Raw genomic sequence first — 20,978 nt, 5'->3', positions numbered from 1 at the left:
GATCTCAGCCTGGCCATTTACAGCTTTAAATAAGTAAATCTTCCATCATAATGCAAAATGCCTCAGAATATATTCCAACACTCGATCAAAACAACTCATCTATACTTGTAGCAGACAGTTTGCTTCTCACTGCTCTCAGGTTCTTCATTTGCCCGTGTGAGCACCTGACTGTGCAGTTTAATATCTCCAGGGTCCCTCCATCAGTTGTGAGTTTATCTACAGCGATGACAACATGGAAAAATCAAACGCTTGACTTGCAAATTATACTGCAAGAGAAAACAGACCAGTTGAATATCTAGTTCATCTAAATAGTCTATTCAAACAAATGGTTAATTTCTCAAGGGTTTATGATGGTTATGGATGTAATTAATTGTCACTTCTACGTTGCATTTTTTCATAATAAATGTGTGGGAACAAATATGATTCAGAGAAATGTTAATTAAATATTAACAAGCCACTTATTTTGAGACAGAAATGCATTTAAAGAGTTTATTTAACCTAAATTCAAAGCAATATTAAAATATTTCATTTAAAATATATACAAATACATCAAACGTAACTTTTAAATGTAATACAGAGTAAAAAATAAAACAACTCAAAGGAGAGCAAAATGAATAACGGATGGTAGTGTGGATCGACGCCATTTTTAAACATGAACGCTGTGGTTGTCCATCTTTCTAATCAAATTTGGGACGTCTTGTCAAGCAAAATGCCTCTTATGACTTACTTGCTTTGCATAAACATGAATTTGGTGTACAGTGCATCATCTCCCAAATACTGACAGATATTTTCTACTAAAACACAGGTTGTTCAGTAAATCTGCTGTGTTTTACGACCCAGCATTCTGTCCTAGATGTTGTCGCGTATATTCCCACACCAGCAGGGCGGCGCTGACGTGCACGTTGAGGGAGCGGGTGACACCGTGCTGAGGAATCTCCACACACACGTCCACCAGCTGCAGCAGGTTTGCAGGAATGCCTTCCCTTTCATTACTGTTCAGAGTTAAACAGAGACGTGCATTAGGCAAACATGTTTGTTTAACATTTTGGCTAACTTAATTATATTCAACCAAAAACAGCACAGCAGTCTGCTTAACACATCTGACCATGTTGAAATGACTAGACGTGCAGTTTTAGTTCCTGTGCTTGTTTCAAAGGAAATAAGGAACACATAAACCATGATTCTGGGGCAAAATTTTGAATATAACTTTTAGGACAAGATGAGTAAACGGTATTTTGATTCATTTTCCTGGAAGAGAAATTGTAATATGTACACTAACAGTTACATTTTTAATGTTTTTATAGAAGTCTCTTTTGCTCACCAAGCCTGCATTTATCTGATCCAAAGTGCAGCAAAAACAGTAAGAAATTATAGTAATTAATGTTTTTGAAGGATCATGTGACTGGAGTAAGGATGCTAAAAAATTCAGCTTTGAAATCACAGCAATAAATTACATTTTAAAATATATTCAAATAGAAAACAGTTATTTTAAATAGTAAAAATATTTTAAAATTGTATTGTGAGCAGAAGAGACTTCTTTAAAAAAAAAGTTCTTACTGTTTAAAAACGTTTTTTACTGGTGGTGAATATCTCCAAAACATTCAACTTTCAGAATTACTGTACCATACATTTGAACAGAATAATAAAATAAAATAAAAAAAACTTCCTGAAAGAAAAGACTGTACATTTTAATATCTAAGTTTATTTTATTACATTTTAGAAGTACACTAGCATATGGATGACCAAAAAGCTTAAATAAAATTACTAAAAAATATTTATAATTATTAAAATTTATTTAAAAATATATTAAAAATGTAATTATAAAATAAAATGATTTTTCCACTTTAAATGGTCTTTAAATGCATTCTGTAAAAATGCTGAAAATACTACAAATTTTGAAATAATAAATCTGACTTAAACTGCCACTCTCATTCTGGAAGAGAAAGGCTAATATATCTACTAAAAAGTATTTTGTTAACTTTAAGTAGTGCATTAGCATATAGCTGGCCTAAAAGCTAAAATTAAAAATAAAATAGCTTTTGATAGTATGGAGTCTTAAAATATATTCTGCAAATGCAGAAAATGTTAAAGTACTGCCGTTTAGGCCTGTCGCTCTAATGTACGGTTACTGACTGAACTAATAAATCAAGCTTTTAAATAATAAGTCTGACTTCAACTGCTGCTCAATAGCTTTGAATCAGTGGGATAATCAGGCATAATAATGCAATGATTTGCACACCTGCTGTGCACAAAACATCAGGTGGCTTTACTGCCTCTAAGACAAATGACACAGCAAGAGCAATCATGAAAACCAAACACACACATGCACACTCGTTCATTCTTTCAAACACACACGGTAATTGTTATTAATATACTGTATCAGTGCTGTTTCATAAACAGTACAACAAGTACAAACATAGCATATGGTCAACATAACAGCTCTCCTTGAGAAATAAAAAAAATAAAAAAAATTATATATATATATACAGAATTTAACATATTTATAAACATGAAAACATTTAATTTCATTCACCAAATGTTTAAGTAGTCGCTGCATCAACAGCTACTATGAATGTGAGATTCTGCTCATTCATTGCTCTGTTTTAACAACCATTGCTTAAACATCACTGATCTCGGACTGACTAATAGTTGATGCCTGTTAAATAAAACAAAATAAAATAAATAACATTGATGCTGCAGTCACTGATCTCTGAACGATGGCTGATGCTTGTAGGTGTAAATTGTGCATTTACATTGGGCGGTTTTGCTGATGAGTGCTCGGCATGTCAGGACATGCATGTCTTTCTCCAGCAGCATTCAGAGGTGAGGAAATCTCACAGGAACAGACACATCAATTAGCCTCATAACATTAAACTGCACTGTCAGCCTACACTGAGACGCTTCTATTTTCACATCCCTTCACAGACTATCCTGCCCTTCAAAACAAGTCACTGAATCAAAAATCGCTTGTTCGTGTGCTGCATTTATGTAAAATGTCAGAAAAGTATTTGAACAATAAGGGTCAATTAAGTTTTTCAAAATGTATTAAAACAAGAAATTTTAAAACTTGATGTTTAAAATGAAGCTTTTTTTTTTTTTTTTTTTTTAAGTTATATGTTTTGGCTTTTGTTACTATATTATTCAGAGTGGAGAGATGACAGGAAAGTATTAGGTAGAGAGAGGTGCACAAGATCGGCAAAGGACCTCAAGATGGGATCAAACTCAGGTCGCCGTGAGTGCAGTTGCGCTGTACATGTCAGCGCATTAACCACAAGGCTATTGACAAGGCGCCGACAAAATCAAGCATTTTAAACTAGATTTTTAAAACATGTTTTCTTTGCATCATCTGTCATGTTAAAAATGATATCATAAAAATTTCATGTCTACCTATGTGACCCTGGACCACAAAATCGGTCATAATTCACATGGATATATTTGTATAAATAGCCAAATTATTGGATCAAAATGATTGATTTTTCTTTTACGCCAAAAATCATTAGGATATTATGTAAATATCTGTGATATATTTATGTAAATATCTATGTGATATTATGTTCCGTTAAGATATTTTGTACATTTCCTACCATAAATATATCAAAACTTAATTTTTGATTAGTAATAAGCATTGCTAAGAATTTAATTTGGACAATTTTAAAGGTGATTTTCTCAGTATTTTGATTTTTTTTTTTTTTTTGCACCCTCAGATTCCAGATTTGCAAATAGTTGGTCAAATATTGTCCTATCCTAACAAACCATACATCAATGGAAAGCTTATTTATTCAGCTTTCAGAAGATGTATAAATCTCAATTTCAAATTGACCCTTATGACTGGTTTTGTGGTCCATGGTCACATATGTTTTCATTTCTTTAACTTAAAATTAAAATAACTTAAAAAAATAAATAAAAATAATAATAATAATAAAACCACTTTTTTTTTAAGAGATTCAACTCAATTGTATAGTCAATTTAACTATACTTAAAGATCTAAGGCAGCAACTGTATTTTTTACAGTGTACTGTGGTAGGACATTTGCTAATATGATTGAAATTCATATATTTTTGAGTATATAGACAGAATCTGTACAGTAAGTTAGATGTGTTGGTTTACCCCAGTAGTAGGAGGCTTCTTTCAGGAAACGTGTAATCTTGTAAACTCTGGCTGTTGGATGTTTGCTCCACACCTATTACCCAGTATCCCTCTCTCTTCTTCAGCTGCAGGAAATCTGACAACTCAGCAGGCTTCACCTGGAAAACCAAAGCATATAACTTGAAATAACTTGAGTGGCTTCATAAGTCATGACAGATTCAATCAATGCTCAGATTCTACATCTCGCTCCACAAAACCAGTCTAGAGCTTTTGATTGTTTTGTGTAATGTAACACATGACTAAGATGAATAACATCTCTAGGCTTGTTTCACCCCACAAACAGAAGAAACGTCTTTAAATGTGCCATGTAGAATTTCTGCACCACTAGTGGCACTAAATGGAACTGCGATTGGTTTGTTTGAGCAACATCACTCTACCAGTGGTGTAAGTTTGTGGGCAGGGTTACCAAACAATGTATAGTACTGAAACTTGGATGAAGTCACTATTTCTGCAATTCTGCTTGGTGTAAGACCAGATTAGACCAGAACTGATACTCATGTCAAAAAAAAAAAAGCTGGCTGAAAAATAAACAAAAAAGGACTGACTGTACAAATACAAAACACACACACCTCTAGCATCGGCAGCCACAACTCTGAAGACACACTGAGGGCCTGAAACTGTTTGTCATTAACGTGTCGCAGACTGTCCAGAACCAGAGCTTTGGCCCCAAAGATCTCACACGTCCTGCAAAGACCTGGAACAGACACACAAAGACTTGCAATTTAGTCTTCTGATGGTCTTAACAGTAACATGTTTTAAATGTATTAAAAAAGGATGCCTTAAATTGATGAAAATTGACAGTTAAGACATTTACAATGTTACAAAAGACTTCTATTTCAAATAAACACTATTCTTTTCAACGTTATATTCCACAATCACAATTTCAAAAAATAAATTTAGAATAAAATAAATAAATAAGCACAACTGTTTCCAGCATTAATAAAAAAAAAATGTTTCTTGTGCATCAAATCAGCATATTAGAAAGATTTCTGAAGGATCATATAACAGATAATGGCTGCTGATTCAAGAATTCAGCTTTGCGTCACAAGAATAAATGACATTTTAAAAAAATATATATAAACAGAAGTTATTTTAAATTGCTATAATATTTCACAATATTACCATTTTTACTTTATTTTATATGTATAAAAAAAAATTATATTTAAAAAAAAAAAATGTATACGTGTAAAAAATTAGTACATTCACATTTGAGAGTTGTGGTTGACTCTTTTAATATGAAACCCATCAGCAGTTTCGTCTATCAGTCTTATTAAATGCAACTGAGCACATCAGTATTTTTCCATTAAATGTAACTGAGATAAAACCACATGAATGAAAGCCATACGCCTATCAAACCAACAATAACCGGTTAGCGCAGAATGTTTGAATGAGATGAATGAGCCTTTTATAATGAGCTTGTGTTAAAACTGATTTGTTTGGTGACTCAGAAGAGATGATTGAGTTGAATGTCTGCTGTAGCTGCAATGATGACACTGAGAAGAAAAAGACCAAACTTAATGTAAACAGTGTGAGACGATGTAATTTTCTGTCATAGCAAGGAGAATGAAGGCCATCACAGGATGTGTTCTTGTGTTAAAAATAGGGAGATGGAGCACAATGCAACTGAACAGAAGTGCATTTATAAGTATGTCTGCACATTTACGCTGAACGACAATAAAAAAAGTGACTATGAAAACTGGAATCTTGCACAATTTATTGAAAAGAATAACAAGTTAAAAATTTCAATTTAATGGAAAAAAATAATTCAAGATGCCACTTTTAATAAAAGGTGCTATTTTTTAACGTTTATTATTATTAGTAGTAGTAGTTTTACTAGTAGTAGTGTTCGTATTAGTTAGTATTACTTTCATTTTAAAAATTATGCAAGATGCCATTCTTTCAATAATAATAATAATAATAATAATAAATGTGTGTGCATTTATGTTAAGAAAATGTTATTACATTTTTATGGCATTAAAAGATTTGCAATTTATTATAACAATTTTTGTTTATAATTTGATTATGGTTTAGCAATCATAAAACAACTTTATTGATAATTCCCTTCTAGTATATAATACTATTCTAATTAATTTGTCGATTTATTTGCCTTACCACCCAGATTGGTGGGCTTGTCGATGAGAGATGCAACCACAATGAGGTTGCTAGTAAGTTTGCCCAGGCGTGCTGCCCTCTGCTGGGCCATGAGCTCAGGCTCCTGCTCCTGGACACTCTGCTTCCACGGGGTGATTTTCTTTTGAACTTCTGCCCAGCGCTCTTCCTGCTCCAAATCACCTGTCAGACATTAAAACATTTTTAAATTTGGTTTAACATTCCAAATATTGTAATGCTTTCATCCTTCTCTTAAAGGAGAAGTTCACTTCCAGAACAAAAACGTACAGATTTACTCACCCCCTTGTCATCCAAGATGTTGATGTCTTTCTTCAGTCGTAATGAAACTATGTTTCTTAAGGAAAACATTTCAGGAATTCTCAATATAGTGGACTTTAATGGTGCCTGCAAGTTTGAACTTCCAAAATGCAGCTTCAAAGGGCACTGAATGATCGTAGCGGAAGAAGAAAGAAGGATGCTATCTAGCAAAACGATCTGTTATTTTCTTTGTACTCTGTGTATTCCGGTTCAAGACAGTTAAATCGTCCTACATCACTGTTTTACCTTTTTTTAAAGACTTTAAACACTGGGTCGGTAGTAATTCTGCAGCAGTGAAGGACGATGTAGGACAGAGTTCACACAGAGCTAGACTAGACGAGCATTTGACGTTAAAACGTACATAAATTGTCATTTTTTGAGCTCTTTGAAGCTGCATGTAAGCTGCATTTTGGAAGATCAAACTTGTGGGCACCACAGAAGTCCACTATATGGAAAGAAATCCTGAAATGTTTTCCTCAAAAAACAATTTCTTTACGACTGTAGAAAGAATGGATGACAAGGGAGTAAGTAAATTATCTGTAAAGTTTTTTGTTCTGAAAGTGAAGTTCTTCTTTAACAAACTAGCTGTAACAAAATGAACATTAAAGCAGACAAAGACAAAGAAGACCATGCTTTTTAGCCTCAGATTTTTAGCAGAAACAAGGGGAACAGCTATAGATTTTCAGTTTCTCACAAGTGTGGTGTGGTTCCAGCTCTCTGCTGCCCTCATGTGGCGATTACCTTTGTCCTGCTGGATCCAGTCACCAGGCTGGAGTCCACAGAGATCAGTCACAGGATTCTTCAAGGGCAGGCCAGCACCCATCGGGAAGTCAACAAAACCTTCAAATTTCCACAGGGGAAGCCACTCATCTTCTGCCAGCTCAGAGAGGCGAGGAAAGATCAGGAATATTGTCTAAAGAAGCACAGAATGTGATGCTGCTGAATTATAACAGCACAGAACGGATCAGATTATACGCTGAAGACAGAGAAAGATCTTACCTCAACACTGTAGTCCCTGATTGGGTGGAAAGCACTGAAGAAGAAATGGTCCTGGATTCTAGACCAATTTTTCATTGCATTTCTGTGGAAAAAAACAACTTCTAATCCCTGGTATCTCCAGGTTTCTCATGTTCAGTCCTACAACTCACTACACTACACTACAAAGCCTGACATGTGATATGTGACCCTGGACCACAAAACCAGTCATAAGAGTCAATTACTGACATGTATACATCAGCTTTCTGTTGATGTATGGTACAAAAAAAATCTAAATATTGAGAAAATTGACTTTAGAGCTGTCCAAATGAAGTTCTCAGCAATGCATATTAGGTTTGGATACAATTATGGTAGAAATTTTACAAAACATCTTTATGGATTATGATCTTTATTTAATATCCTAATGATTTTTGGCATAAAAGAAAAATGGATCATTCTGACCCATACAATGTGTTTCGCTTTTGCTACAAATGTACCCATGCTACGCATGACTGGTTTTGTGGTCCAGGGTCACATATACTAGTCAGAAAACAAGCTTTACTTCAGTAGGCTTATTCTCACCCAGTGTTCTGCATTGCTTCAGCCTGCTGTAAACAAGCTTGGACTACTGTAGTCAGTCCGCCCAGGTTTTCCTCTGGGAGGACATGGGCGTCCTCCAGCTCCCACACCCTCTTAAGGGCGAGGAGGGCGTAAAGACGAATGCTGAAATTATGACTGAAACACCACTGCAGGCTCACCTCCACCGCTCTACGCCACTGCACCTCCTGAGAAAGACACCAGCAATACAGTTCATGCATAAAATGTTCATATTGTTCGCAGAGAAGGAAATCAGATTTAAGTGATGAAACTTCACCTTGTCTTGTAGTTTAGGGAGGAGGACATTTAGGTGCACGAGGACAGAGAGAAAAGTGCAAATGCTTGTTTTTGTCTTTTCATGATCCTGCAAAACAAAAAACGCCATGGTTTACACAAAATTTTGTCAGACATGTCTACATAATTAAACCAACTGTGTGTGGTATGTCAGATGTTAAAATACTTCCTCTTGTCCTAGTTTAATCTAGTTATTTTTCCTACTCTGTTGGATGCCACTAATAGTGCAGAATTGAGACACTGAGATACATTTAGGACTGGTTTTGTTAAGTATATATGCTGCATCGGTTTGTAGATTCATGTTTGAGTGCTGATGAGTTTGGACTCACCAGACTGAAGCAGTTCCACAGGTTCTGGATGTGAGAGGGGTTCTGGTAGAGCACAAGGATCAGGGTCCACTCTATCAGATATTTGACGGACGCTTGGTTACTACAGAATCCGGCCTCACACACGTGACTCAGTACACACTCTGACACAAACTCCTGTGACAGATAACAACAAAATACACTATTGAATTCGAAATTGTGTACACAGAAAAGTGCATTTATCATTAAAAGTATAGGGACAAAATGTATTATTATTGTTTCTATTTTATTATAGCTACATAAATGGCTATTTTTACATTAAATAAATTATTAATTCAATTCAATAAATTCAACATATTTCAACAACAACAACAACAACAGTGACATTTTCACAAATAACACTTGTCTGATTAAGAGCTCAAAACATCACTGTTGGTGAGAACTTGCAATAAATATTTTTTTCTATTTATGAAGCTTTGGTGTGCCAGCCTTTTCCATTTTGTGATTGTTTTTTTTTTTGGGGTTGAACAGCCTTGAGATCTTTGCCTGCTAGATGTGCATATTATTTGTCAACTTTTTGTTGAACAGACAATATTTTGGCTGCATCAAGTTACAAGATTTTTTTGTTGTTGTTTTCAGTATTTGCAATTTATTTGTTTCTTATTTGTTATTTAATGTTCACAACTAGTAAAAACTTAATTTAGCAGTACAAATATACTGTAACAACCTCTATAAAAATGATATATTTTTATGTATTTAATTATTATTAATTATTTATTTAATAATAATAATAATAATAATAATAATAATAATAATAATGTATTATTTCTTAATAATAATTAACAGGGCTGGGTTTTGACACATTTCACAATTCAATTAGATCCTGATTCACAAGCTTGCTATTCCATTTGATTCCCGATTCGATTCAATAGTGATTGAATGGATCTTTATCAATACAGTACAAATTTTCTCAAAGAAAATAACTAATGCTGTAAAATATACATGCATATACATTTGTATACATATACAGTTACAGTTACAAACATATAGAGTTGTACTACATTACTATAATATTGATTGATTTGTATACAAAGACTTAAATTACACTCAATTAAGTTTTTAAAATAATAAAGATACAATTACATAATTATACTTCTACTCCACTTAGTTTTTTTGAAATATAAACATTTAAATGGTGGCTGTCATAAAAATTTAGATTTATTCAAGCATGCATTAAACATTAAAGAACAGTAAAAATGATGAATATGTTATATAATGTTATATAATGAATATGTTATATGGTGGATATATTTAGCAAAATGCTCCTCTCTAGAGATCATTTTTCTAGTTGACTAACAGGTTTATGGTCACCAGATATGTTTTTCTGAGGTAAATGTGACGTTATGTGACATTGTTTACAAGCTATTATATTGATGTCTTTGCGCAGTTGAATAACTGATTGAGTGATTACATGAGACAAAAATGGATTTCGGTAAGTTATACTTTTCCTTTTAACATACCTTCTGATGTTTATTCATGTTTATTTAATGCTGTAACTGGTATTAAAGTGGAGAATTTGATCAGTTCACCTGGCGCAACAGCGATTACTCCACATTAAACAACACCAAAACGGCATTTATTGTTTGAATTCTGTAATAAATTGGACAGGATTTGTAATCTAAGACTTGTTTGATATCAAAAGTAACAAAGCACAAAGCTTATTGTGATTTATTAGACTAAAAACAGGCTAGACTAGTTGATTCTTGGAATTTAAGAATCAATATCGTTTTGTAAAAATGAGAATCGATTAAAATCAAGTATCTGTATTTTTTAGCCCCTTTCATTGCACGTCTTACAATGTAGGCCTGTTACACATCCAATAGATTCAAATTAGTTAAGTTAATATAACTACCTCTTTGTAGGGGTGTAATCACATTGTGTTTATTTAAAAGCATAATTCAGAAGCAACACAGTGATCTGACAATTTCAGAATTGGAACTGACCAAAAACCTTGAAATCAAAGCATCTCTAGTACAAAGTGGATTAATATGCATGCGTGTGTCGGTGTCGAGATCTAACCGGTCTGAGTTTATGCAGTAGCAGCAGCAGCGTCTGCCACACGCGGTTCTTCACTCTGTGCTGGATGGAGTTGCTATAGTAACGTACTTTGGATTTCGAAATCTCGGCATCCTGAGGGAAGGAAAAGAAACAAAGGAGGGAACTTTAATCAAAAATACATGCAATAACCATGAGATGGGACTTTCAAAACAAAATCAAACACACACTCATTGTTTTCAGGAAGTGCTTTCTTTAAGAATTAAACACCCAATTTCCAGTAAGAGCTGTAGTTAAGAATTGAACACAAACCTTCCTTAGTAGTCGCTGCACAAGCTCTTCCATCAGACGCTGGTGAAGCTGATTAGATGGATTCAAGCGGCAGAGGAAAGTCAAAACACACACTCGAGGAAACTGATCATCCCTGTTATCACTAGAAATGAGATTCAGAATAATAAATATGAATCAACACCAAAGTGCCTGAACATGCTATGAATATCAGCTTCTGAAATATGCATAATTCATTTCCGCTGTATAGACATTTACCAGTCTGTTACCTCAGCGACAGTATTTTTTCAAGAATATTTATTTATTTTATTTTTTTTAAGTTTCCTCTCTTCTAGACGCATTAAAAACAGTTAGTGTTGTGGTTTACCTGATGACAGCTATGTTTGCTGCACAACTATCACCAAGTTGCTCAACATAGCTTTGAACCTCCTGAACAAGCCTGAAAGCAATAAAAATAAAGTAAAAAGTTTATATATATATTATTAGTGGTAATATTATATTTATATTTTAAAATCATTAACAATATATCGATAAAAATAAAATAACACCACATTAAGAAAATTATACTAAAAAAAAAAAAAGTATAAAAGTTAAAATAATAATAATAATAATAATAATAACAACATATATATTCATTTAGACGTGACACTGCGCGCTGCACAGAGCAGGACACTTCAAAGGTGGATTTAAAACATCGACAGTGAATCGGTTTGACAGTATACTGCAGTGCATGTTTTCATGTCATTACTAAGCGATGAATTTGTTGACTAGATGCTGCATTAGTAGAGAAAGGACAGCAGTATACTTTTGCCCGTTTGGTGATCAAATAAAGTCTTGCAGACCGCCGCTTGAATTGAGCGCGACGCGTCCAGTGTGTGATACCAGACAGCTGCGAGTTCTTCTAGAACTTGCCCGTTGTGTGACTAACATATTTTTATATTTTGATTAGATAACCACAAATGTTCTAGAATAGAAGCAGTTAAACCGTGAAAGTACACAATATCCATATGTATGCAATTCCAATACTGTGGCCTTTGTGTAGATATTTAAAGATGTCCATCTTTAGCTTGATTGATGTAATGGTAACACTTTACAATATGAGTCCATTTGTAACATTAAGATTGATAAAAGAATAGAAGTATTGTTCCTTGTTAGAGTGTGTTAATTTCAGCATTTACTGATATATTTTAAAAAAAAATTGTTTGTTAACATTAATGAACAGTGAACTAACTGTAACGGTCAATATATAATTAATATTAATATTTTTATTCATTTACAAAGCATGGCTCAGTAGGCTACTTTTTTTTTTTTTTTTTTTTAAATAGCAGAGCACTATTTATTTTCCATTCAGCATCCATTTAAAAAAAAAAAAAAAACAACTAACAGTCGACTAATCTGTATCGACCAGTGTGGTCCAACCTAGTTATCGGTAAAATCCGATTGACCTCTAATATATATATATATATATATATATATATATATATATATATATATATATATATAAATAAAATATATATAAAATTTAATTTAATCTGTTTTTTAATGTGCACTCACCTTTGGTCTCTTCTGAACACTGGGCCGTACACACAGGCCTCAGTTAGGATGTCTAGGTGTAAGAGAGCTGTACTGAACACAGTGTCTGACTGGATATTCTCTGCTGTCACAGAGGGAAGCCACGTCTCACAGCAATGCTGGATCAGAACATTAAACACTCCTGATCGGACTTGAGCCAATTCCATGAGCTCGGTCAAAATCTGCCAAAAACCAGAAATATTTTATTATATACACTAGCTATATGTCTTTTTGAATACAAATTGCACAAGGGGTCTTTCAGGTTTTTCCCTGACCTGCTGTATGCAGGCTGTTATTCTGGGGTTCTGTTCCTCCGTGAGCTGCAGGAGCCCCTGGTGAAAAGCTAAGCGCACAAATCCCTGCAGCGTGGACCAGAAGTCATGGGGGTTTGTGCTTAGAGCCTGAACCACCTTCCATGATGCACATATGGCCTCAGTGCACAGGGATTCATCACACTGCACCACCTGGTGGAGAAAATAGACCAAACAACTAAACATGCCATGTCCACAAAAAAGGGTAACATAATAAAAAATAAACTAAGTAATCATAATTTTTCAAATTTCAAAAATACATAATTTTTTTTTTTTTAAATAATGTTACTGATAAGTGTTTAGCATTAGGTATAATAACATTATCAGCTGACTTCAAGGAAAACAGCATCTAGAAAACATGTATTTTTACCTTTAAACCTGAAATGTTCATGCAACCAAGCTGACAAAATCCTAACTGAAATGAGGTGCAACTGTGGCCCACCTGTGGTAAGATTGATGCCATGAAATCCAGCACTGGCAGAACAAGATGACCAGGCAGTAATGCCAGAGCATCCACAGCAGCCCTCAGGACCTCAGGAACTTCTGGAGCCTGAAGGGTTCCAGCAGACTTCTGCAGAAAACTTAGACACGTCCACTGATCTCGAATAAACTGGGCCACAATTCGCCCCCAGTCCTTCAGCACGAGACTATCCACTGAATCACTGGAATAAACGCACATAATTTATAAATAAGCAAGTTATAATGCTCCAGGGTAAACTTATTTTGAGCAAAAGTTCTTCTCTATATAGATTTATATATGGATCTATATGGATTTTTAATTGTGAGACCTACAGCAACGTAAGACCTTTTTTAAGAGCTTGAACAGACCTGACTGTCACAGATGTGGGCTTCAGTAATGTAATGTTGAGATGCTGAGATGATGATGATGATGAAGGGTAGAAGTAGTCGGTCAGTGAGTGAAGAGATCTCATAGCCTCAGACCGGGAATGCAGGACACCTCGATCAGCGATGTCACACAACAGCGCAAGTGTGGCCATACCGACTGCTCTCTGAACCTGCCCTGACACAGATGGATTCTAGAAAAACATGCAACTTAGATCTCATTTCATCAGAAAGTACCATTCACTTAAAAAATGTCTTACAAATGTGCTTGGGAAAAATCTACATTTATTTACATTACTCTAACATTTTTTTAAACAAGGGAGTCATGCTGCTTTAAAGTAATTTTCAACTTCCAACTAGTTTTGAACAGTTTTGAAATACTAATTTTAACCTTGCATTTGAAAGTTTTTTAACATTGTGAAATGTTATTACAATTTAAAACAACCATTTTCCATCTTCATACATTTTAAAATCTATTAAAATAGAAAATTAACATTTTCTAAACAATTAATATTAATTATTGTGATGCAACGCTGAATTGTTAGCAGCCAGTACTTTAGTCAGTGTCACATGATCCTTTAGAAATCATTCTAATATGCTTTCTAATTTTCTGATTAGGAAACATTTCTTATTTTTATCAATTCTTTAAAGGAGAAGCCCACTTCCAGAATAAAAATTTATGGATAATATACTCACCCACTTGTCATCCAAGATGTTCATGTCTTTTTTATTCAGCTGTAAAGAAATTATGTTTTTTGAGTTAAACGTTTCAGGATTTTTCTACATATGATGGACTGGTATGGTGCCCCGATTTTGAACTTCCAAAATGCAGTTTAAAAGCGGTTTCAAATGATCCCAAATGCGGCTGTAAACGATCCCACCCAAGGAAGAAGGGTCTTATCTAGCAAAATTTAAAAAATACAATTAAATACTTTTTAATCTCAAATGCTCATCTTGCCTTTCTCTCCCTGAACTCTGTGTATTCTGACTCAAGACAGTCAGGGTATATAGAAAAACTCCAATCGTATTTTCTCCCTCAACTTAAAAAATCATTTCAAAATCATCTACATCGCTGCAGAAGTACCGACCCAGTCTTTGCAAAGTGAACATGCAAAGATGATGAAACATGGGAATTTTTCGACACACCCTAACTGTCATGAACCAGAAAAAAACAGTTCACAGTGACACAAGACAAGCGTTTGAGATTAAAAAGTATATAAATTGTATTATTTTTATAAAAAATAAAATCGTTTCGCTAGACAAGACCCTTCTTCCTCGGCTGGGATTATTTACAACCACATTTGGGATCATTTGAAGCTGTATTTAAACTGCATTCTGGAAGTTTAAAATCGGGGCACCATATCAGTCCATTATATGGAGAAAAATCCTGAAATGTTTCTCTCAAAAAACAATTGCTTTATGGCAGAAGAAAGAAAGACATGAACATCTTGGATGATAAGTGGGTGAGTACATTATCTGTAAATTTTTGTTCTGGAAGTGGACTTCTCCTTTAATGAATAGAAAGTTCAAAAGAGCAGCATTAATTTGAAACAGAAATATTTTTGTAACATCATAAATGTGTTTAATATCAGTTTTGATTAAAATGTATACTTTAAAATATTATTGAGATTTCTAAAAAAATAAAAATAAAAAAATCTTACCCCAAACTTTAAGTAGTTTATGAGTGGTTTATGAGTGGTAATTGTATTAAACGTGTAATTATGATGAACAAATTTCAAGAATCAAGCCTGTGTTTAGGAATAACGCCTATTTTACCTGTTCAGATGGCTCACTGAGGATCCTCAGGCAGTTTGTGATTAGTTTTGGGATGTAGTTTTGCTGCAGATTTGATCCATACCACGACACAGTGGAATAAGTGAGAACTAGCTCCCTTAATACTGAGAGATAAAGATCAGACCTCTCCACATCACATAACTGGAGAAAGAGAGAAAAGACAGACACAGAGGGTAAAAATCCCCCGAAAATCCAGCTAAACTAAATGGTAGCTGGTTTTACATGATTTCTGGTGATTCAAGATGGTCATTAACTGTCATAATCAGCTAGTCTAAATAGCTGACAGACCCAGTTTTGACTTGGTAGACCATCTTGGTCAGTGGATTAGTGCTGGTAGACCAACTAGGATCAGCAATAATCCCATTTTGACCACCCAGACCTAGTTTTTCCAGAAGGATTACTATACGTGATGCATGAAAACACTCACCTCCCTTAGTTCCCCGCTCAACCTTCTCAGCAGAAACTCCTGCACTGATTCCACCACCGACAGCACGTGTGTCTTCAACGCAACAGCCACGACATCCTCTACAAACATCCAAACACACCAGATTCAAGACTCTTGCATGTTCAAACACGGCATGTTTGTTTAATTTACCCAAACACAACATTCACCATTCTCCTCAGTATCCGAGCGTCTGCGATGCAGCTGCAGCAGGCGCAACAGTAACTGCAGGCTTCTGTCAGTCTTCTGCAGCACCAGATAGACATTAGTGCTGAGTCTCCGTAGGACATCCAGAAGGGGCTGGAGAAGCAGTTCCAGACCAGGTTCCTCACTCCTGGTTTGCTGAAGGTCGGCTGTCAGAAGTACAGCCCGTGCAAGCAACTCGGCCTCACCTGGATCAGGAAGACTTCCTGTCTGATCTGCCAGAAGAAATGAAATCGTCTAAATAAAACTGTGAGATGTGCACAAAGTATGGTGGAAAATATGTGGAGCCATGTAAAACAAATATTGACCTCAAAACGCAAGAAATGTGGCATAAAGCTCAAATGTGTCTAAACTGAGGTCATTTTGGTTGCAAAAAATAAGTTTTGTTGTTTCAGAAATGTCTAATATTGCTAAAATGTTGCACTGTATTTAACCTGAGCTGGCTGGAACTGTAAGAAAGGTCTTCAGACGCTGCTGGACATAGCTGAATATAGAAGCTCCATCTCTGTTTGACGTTTCAGCGTGAAGCTCCTCAGAGGAACCTGAATCACCGTTGGTCAAACGAAAACAGCCTTCATTAGCCTGGAGCCAATTACACAGCTGTGATGGAAGCAAAATGTAATATGTTGTGAATATTAATTGTGTGATCAAATATTTAGCAGATTGAGCATGACTATTAAACTTCGATTTAGTTAACTGACATCAAGTTTACCTCTTTCCAAAGTGCTGTACCCCGACACAGAGATTCATCAGCTCGAAAATGTACAAGAAGACCAAATATCTCATCTAGAGACACCGTTGACTGCCAAAAACAAGAAAATCAGTCAGATATCGGTTTGGTCTGTTAAATGAGCCATTATGATTTAACATAATCATAATAATTACAATAAACAGAATGTGAATTGTAAAATCTTGAATTCTAAAATGGAAATAAGTTTGAATTATTGAATTTTAAACTAAATCTAGAAAATAGCACTAAAAAACTAATTTATGAAAGTAAAATCCCATTTGTGATTGTGCTTATTCAAAACTGGTACATCAAAATTTCTTACATTCTGGCCAAATAAATAACAACTTCTGCACCAAATGTCATTTTTGCTCAGTTTATGTCTAAATAAAAATACAATTCAGGTGTTTTTTCCCCCTTCTTTTAATCTAAGCTCTATATTCTCACTAATATCATACTATCAACCATAAAAGCTACAAATATGATACAAAGCACATGTGAAAATGTTTTTATAATGTATAAATGTTTTAAATGTTTTTATAAAGTAAATAAAATCTGACTATTATTTTATATGACAGGCTTTACAGGGTTAGGAATTTGAAGAGGAAAAGCTACAGTACCACATCTGTCAGGCAGAGAGCAGCATGGAGCAAAAAACACTGTGAAGCTCCTCTCAGAAGAACCTGATGAGTGATCATAGTGCAGCGCAGAATTTCTCTGAGAACAAAAACATGAACAAGTTATGTAAATTACAAACACATATATTACTGCAATACATAACATACATGCTTTCATCAAATAAATTATCTTTACAGATCTCAGTTTTATAGATCAGACAGTCTCTCAATCTGAATCAATCTGATTCAAGTTACATTTAGTTTTTGGCAAAATATTAATCCATAGACAGTTTATATTTGTACCTGAATGCATGAAGTCCTTCAGATCCTAGTAAAGGACTGGGGGACAGACAGGCCAGAGCCTGGGACAGAAAGAGCAGCGGGACTGCGCACCAGTGCCGTGAACCCAGCCGCTGAATGAGCTGCAGCAACACTGAACCTGGTCACAACAACAACAACAACATGAATTCTGGATGAGAAATTGCACACTTCAGACCAGCTTAAAACATCTCAGAATCTTTTTCATGGTTTTATTTAATAGCCTAAAACACCAACACAAACATAAACTGGTTCTCTATACCTCTGTTCTCTTTTGGCAAACTGTTGAAGAAATTCACTATAAATATTTGGAGTTTCACTCCAAGCTCTGGACAATCTCTGATATTCTGTTGTGGCGCTCTGTGGAAGCAAAGATTTTAAGATTGAGACCAAACAAACCGTATCATCATGTAATAAAACTCCAAATAGTATGAAATTTAACACCAGCCAACCTTTACCTGTGATAGAGAGAGCTCTCTGCAAGAACATCCATGAGAGGACCGATCACAAACTGACAACCGGAAGAACACAGTTATCAGTAAGTGTACTCACAAACTATTTTACTTTCAAAATCTGACACATTTTTGGGTTAAACAGAATATTTTGTTAACAAATCATTACATTCTATTATCTGAAGATTCATGGATGGATGGATACCTGTGAGAAAGCCAAAGCAAATACAGGACGATGCAATGCTTTTAGTTCTAACAGGTGATTGACTCCTTCCTTCATAACTGCCTTGTTTTCACTGTGAAACATGCGCTGATACACACACAGCAGCCAGGATGGGGAAAACAGCCCACCTGATGATGGAGGGAGTTGGAGAACAAGATCAAGCAGAGATACAAGACCAGCGAGCAGAAAACTGATATTATACCATGTACTGCCACAAAAGAAATGCATCTAACCTTGGATGTCAGTCGCTGTTGTCTCAACCAGCATGTCGATCCTGTTGAGTACAGGTCGAATCACGTGAATCTTAAAAGAAACAAACAAACAAACAAAAAAAAAGATAGACAAACAATATAAGACTAATGCAAAATGCAGTTAACAAATATTTGTTTTCATAATAAAAAGGCAAATATTTGTTTGTTGGTCAATCAACATGAATTTTTCATAAACATTATTAAAGGCACAAAAAAAATACTAGTAAATAGAACAAATTTTCATATGCATCATGTATATATATATATATTATATTTATATTTTAGACCTGTAAAGCCTGACATAGAAATAACAAAAATAACTTTTTTTTTTTTTTTTTTTTTTTTTTTAAATGGAACAATTTATTGAACCTTTAGGCAAAATATTCAAGAATATCATATGGCCTTTACGGCTCATATAGTGTGATACAAGAGAATACGGAGCCCATATTTAAGGTTAAAAAAAAAAACCTCAATTTTATTTTGAAGCCAAAATATGCAATTTGGTGCAGTTGCTTGTAATCATATGGCCAAAAAACAAGATTTAATTCTTTAAATGAATGAAATTTTTATAACAATATAGCAGAAAACTTTCATAAAATGCATATAGACATCAGCTGTCATTGCGAAGTATGGTAGTTTGCTATTCTGAACATAGTCAGTGGGGTTTTGTGAATCTCAAACACAAATAAAATATTCTTACCTGGTTTTCCTCCAAAGTCTCTAATACTAGAGCATAATCCTCCCAGAATTCCCTCAGTAACTGCTTTTTTTCTGGTGTCCATCTGAACAGGATTTCATCTGCAAAGATCCAGGAGATGTGTGTGACACACAGTGTTAGAAATCATAAACATTTTACACACTATAGGAGATACTGAACGTTGTCATACCCGTGTCAGGTTCCTCGTTGGTAAACACATCTTCTTTCTTGATCTCAGCCAGTGCAACACACCTGGTGAGCAGGTAAAGAGCCCGTTTGCGGGTCACACTGTCCTTGTGAGTCAATCCAGCCTGAATTGCCTTAAAAAACCTTTGAGATCTTCTAGGGTCCGGTCGGGTCTGAGAGGTTTCCGTTGAGTAGAGGTGGTCGGAGAGAGCAGTGAGACACAACAGAACCCGAGCTGATACCGATTCTGTCTGATCTCTCTGATGCCATGATAGTAAATCATCCCATATCTGTTGTAGGATCTCTGATTCTGTGTCTTTATCGCATGATTTGAGTATGGTGAACCAGATCCGGACTATGATTTTTGATATTATGGAGTCAGAGAGATCTTTGGCACAGCAAAGGGTGCAGGACAATGTCCTGGAGATGATGTCTCTGTCGTAGGAGATGCTGGATAACAGCACTGCGGTGACTTCAATGGCAACATCCATGTCAAACCTGCTGGTTTCATGGTTGGCATCATCTCTCGACATCAGCACAGGCAGAAGAACATGACTTACCTTCTCAGGTATATCATGGGTCTGACAGCTACTGACACACACTGCAAAGAGTCCACAGACAGCACTGAGCAGATCTTTACCTCCATCGTCTGCACTGGAGATCGTTTGCATAAGTGGCATGCATTGATTCCATATCACTGACTGAACTTTGCAAATAAAGCGCTCTTCTTGTGATTTACTGGAAAGTACTTTGATCAAAACAGTTAGAGCTTCAATCTTCTCTATGTCGGGGCGTGATGTGCTTGGCCAGCACAAAGTATTAAACAAGTCCTCCGGATCGGGATGGTGGGATAAAAGGGTGTTTATCAAAAAATTAGACATTTTTCTAACAGCCCTCTTAAGTTAAAAACATCTACAGTTTTGAAATTGCTAAAATCCGGTTCGATGCTTTTGCCTGCTACACACATGTGAACCGGTGCATCTACTTCCTGAAATATTACGTCAATTACAATTGACGCATGCGCTGAGTGAGAAACGCTGCTGCCAGCAGAGGGCGCATGGCGACTATAATAATGTAGATTCACTCTTCTTTTGAACACAGGTTTAGTGGTTCGACTCATTAAAATCTGTATTATCTGCATTTACATTAATACTAAGCGCTATTTACATATTTTGACTTAAAACGATTTGGACGTTTTCTTTAGTGTTATTAAAATCTTAATAAAACAAGTCGAAAACATACTATATTTATAGT

General features: G+C 35.1%; 1 protein-coding gene across 2 annotated transcripts; it reads right to left on the bottom strand.

Annotated features, from left to right (window-relative positions):
* Window positions 1-487: 487 nt before the first annotated feature.
* Window positions 488-20,698, bottom strand: tarbp1 (TAR (HIV-1) RNA binding protein 1). 2 transcript variants are annotated; one of them, XM_051125816.1, is made up of 29 exons: window positions 19,729-20,698; window positions 19,542-19,639; window positions 18,824-18,893; window positions 18,573-18,718; window positions 18,374-18,426; window positions 18,178-18,275; window positions 17,901-18,036; window positions 17,601-17,697; window positions 16,966-17,055; window positions 16,688-16,853; window positions 16,220-16,468; window positions 16,035-16,132; window positions 15,590-15,748; window positions 13,799-14,007; window positions 13,413-13,632; window positions 12,935-13,123; window positions 12,642-12,841; window positions 11,455-11,526; window positions 11,112-11,232; window positions 10,824-10,934; window positions 8,769-8,921; window positions 8,423-8,509; window positions 8,131-8,333; window positions 7,573-7,654; window positions 7,315-7,486; window positions 6,259-6,438; window positions 4,716-4,840; window positions 4,108-4,244; window positions 488-992 (listed from the first exon to the last, which is right to left on the bottom strand). In XM_051125816.1, the coding sequence occupies exons 1-29, from the start codon at window positions 20,603-20,605 to the stop codon at window positions 830-832; spliced, it is 4,761 nt and encodes a 1,586-aa protein (XP_050981773.1). In that variant the 5' UTR covers window positions 20,606-20,698; the 3' UTR covers window positions 488-829. The 2 variants fall into 2 exon arrangements, with proteins under 2 accessions (XP_050981773.1, XP_050981774.1); XM_051125817.1 differs by having other exon boundaries at window positions 13,799-13,986.
* Window positions 20,699-20,978: the final 280 nt, after the last annotated feature.

The sequence above is a fragment of the Labeo rohita genome, chromosome 13 (genome assembly GCF_022985175.1).
Source record: "Labeo rohita strain BAU-BD-2019 chromosome 13, IGBB_LRoh.1.0, whole genome shotgun sequence".
In the NCBI taxonomy this organism is placed as follows: domain Eukaryota; kingdom Metazoa; phylum Chordata; class Actinopteri; order Cypriniformes; family Cyprinidae; genus Labeo; species Labeo rohita.
Note: the sequence above shows the minus strand (reverse complement) of the source record. Positions and strands in the feature narration are given on the sequence as shown.

What these genes read in the sequence shown, in the direction of transcription:
- tarbp1 (XM_051125816.1), bottom strand. Translation starts at nt 20,605, where the DNA reads ATGTCTAATTTTTTGATAAACACCCTTTTATCCCACCATCCCGATCCG. An exon ending in TGAGCGGGGAACTAAGGGAG is followed by an intron (nt 15,749 to 16,034) that starts GTGAGTGTTTTC and finishes CTCTTTCTCCAG; the next exon opens with TTATGTGATGTGGAGAGGTC. An exon ending in TAACAGCCTGCATACAGCAG is followed by an intron (nt 12,842 to 12,934) that starts GTCAGGGAAAAA and finishes GGTTTTTGGCAG; the next exon opens with ATTTTGACCGAGCTCATGGA.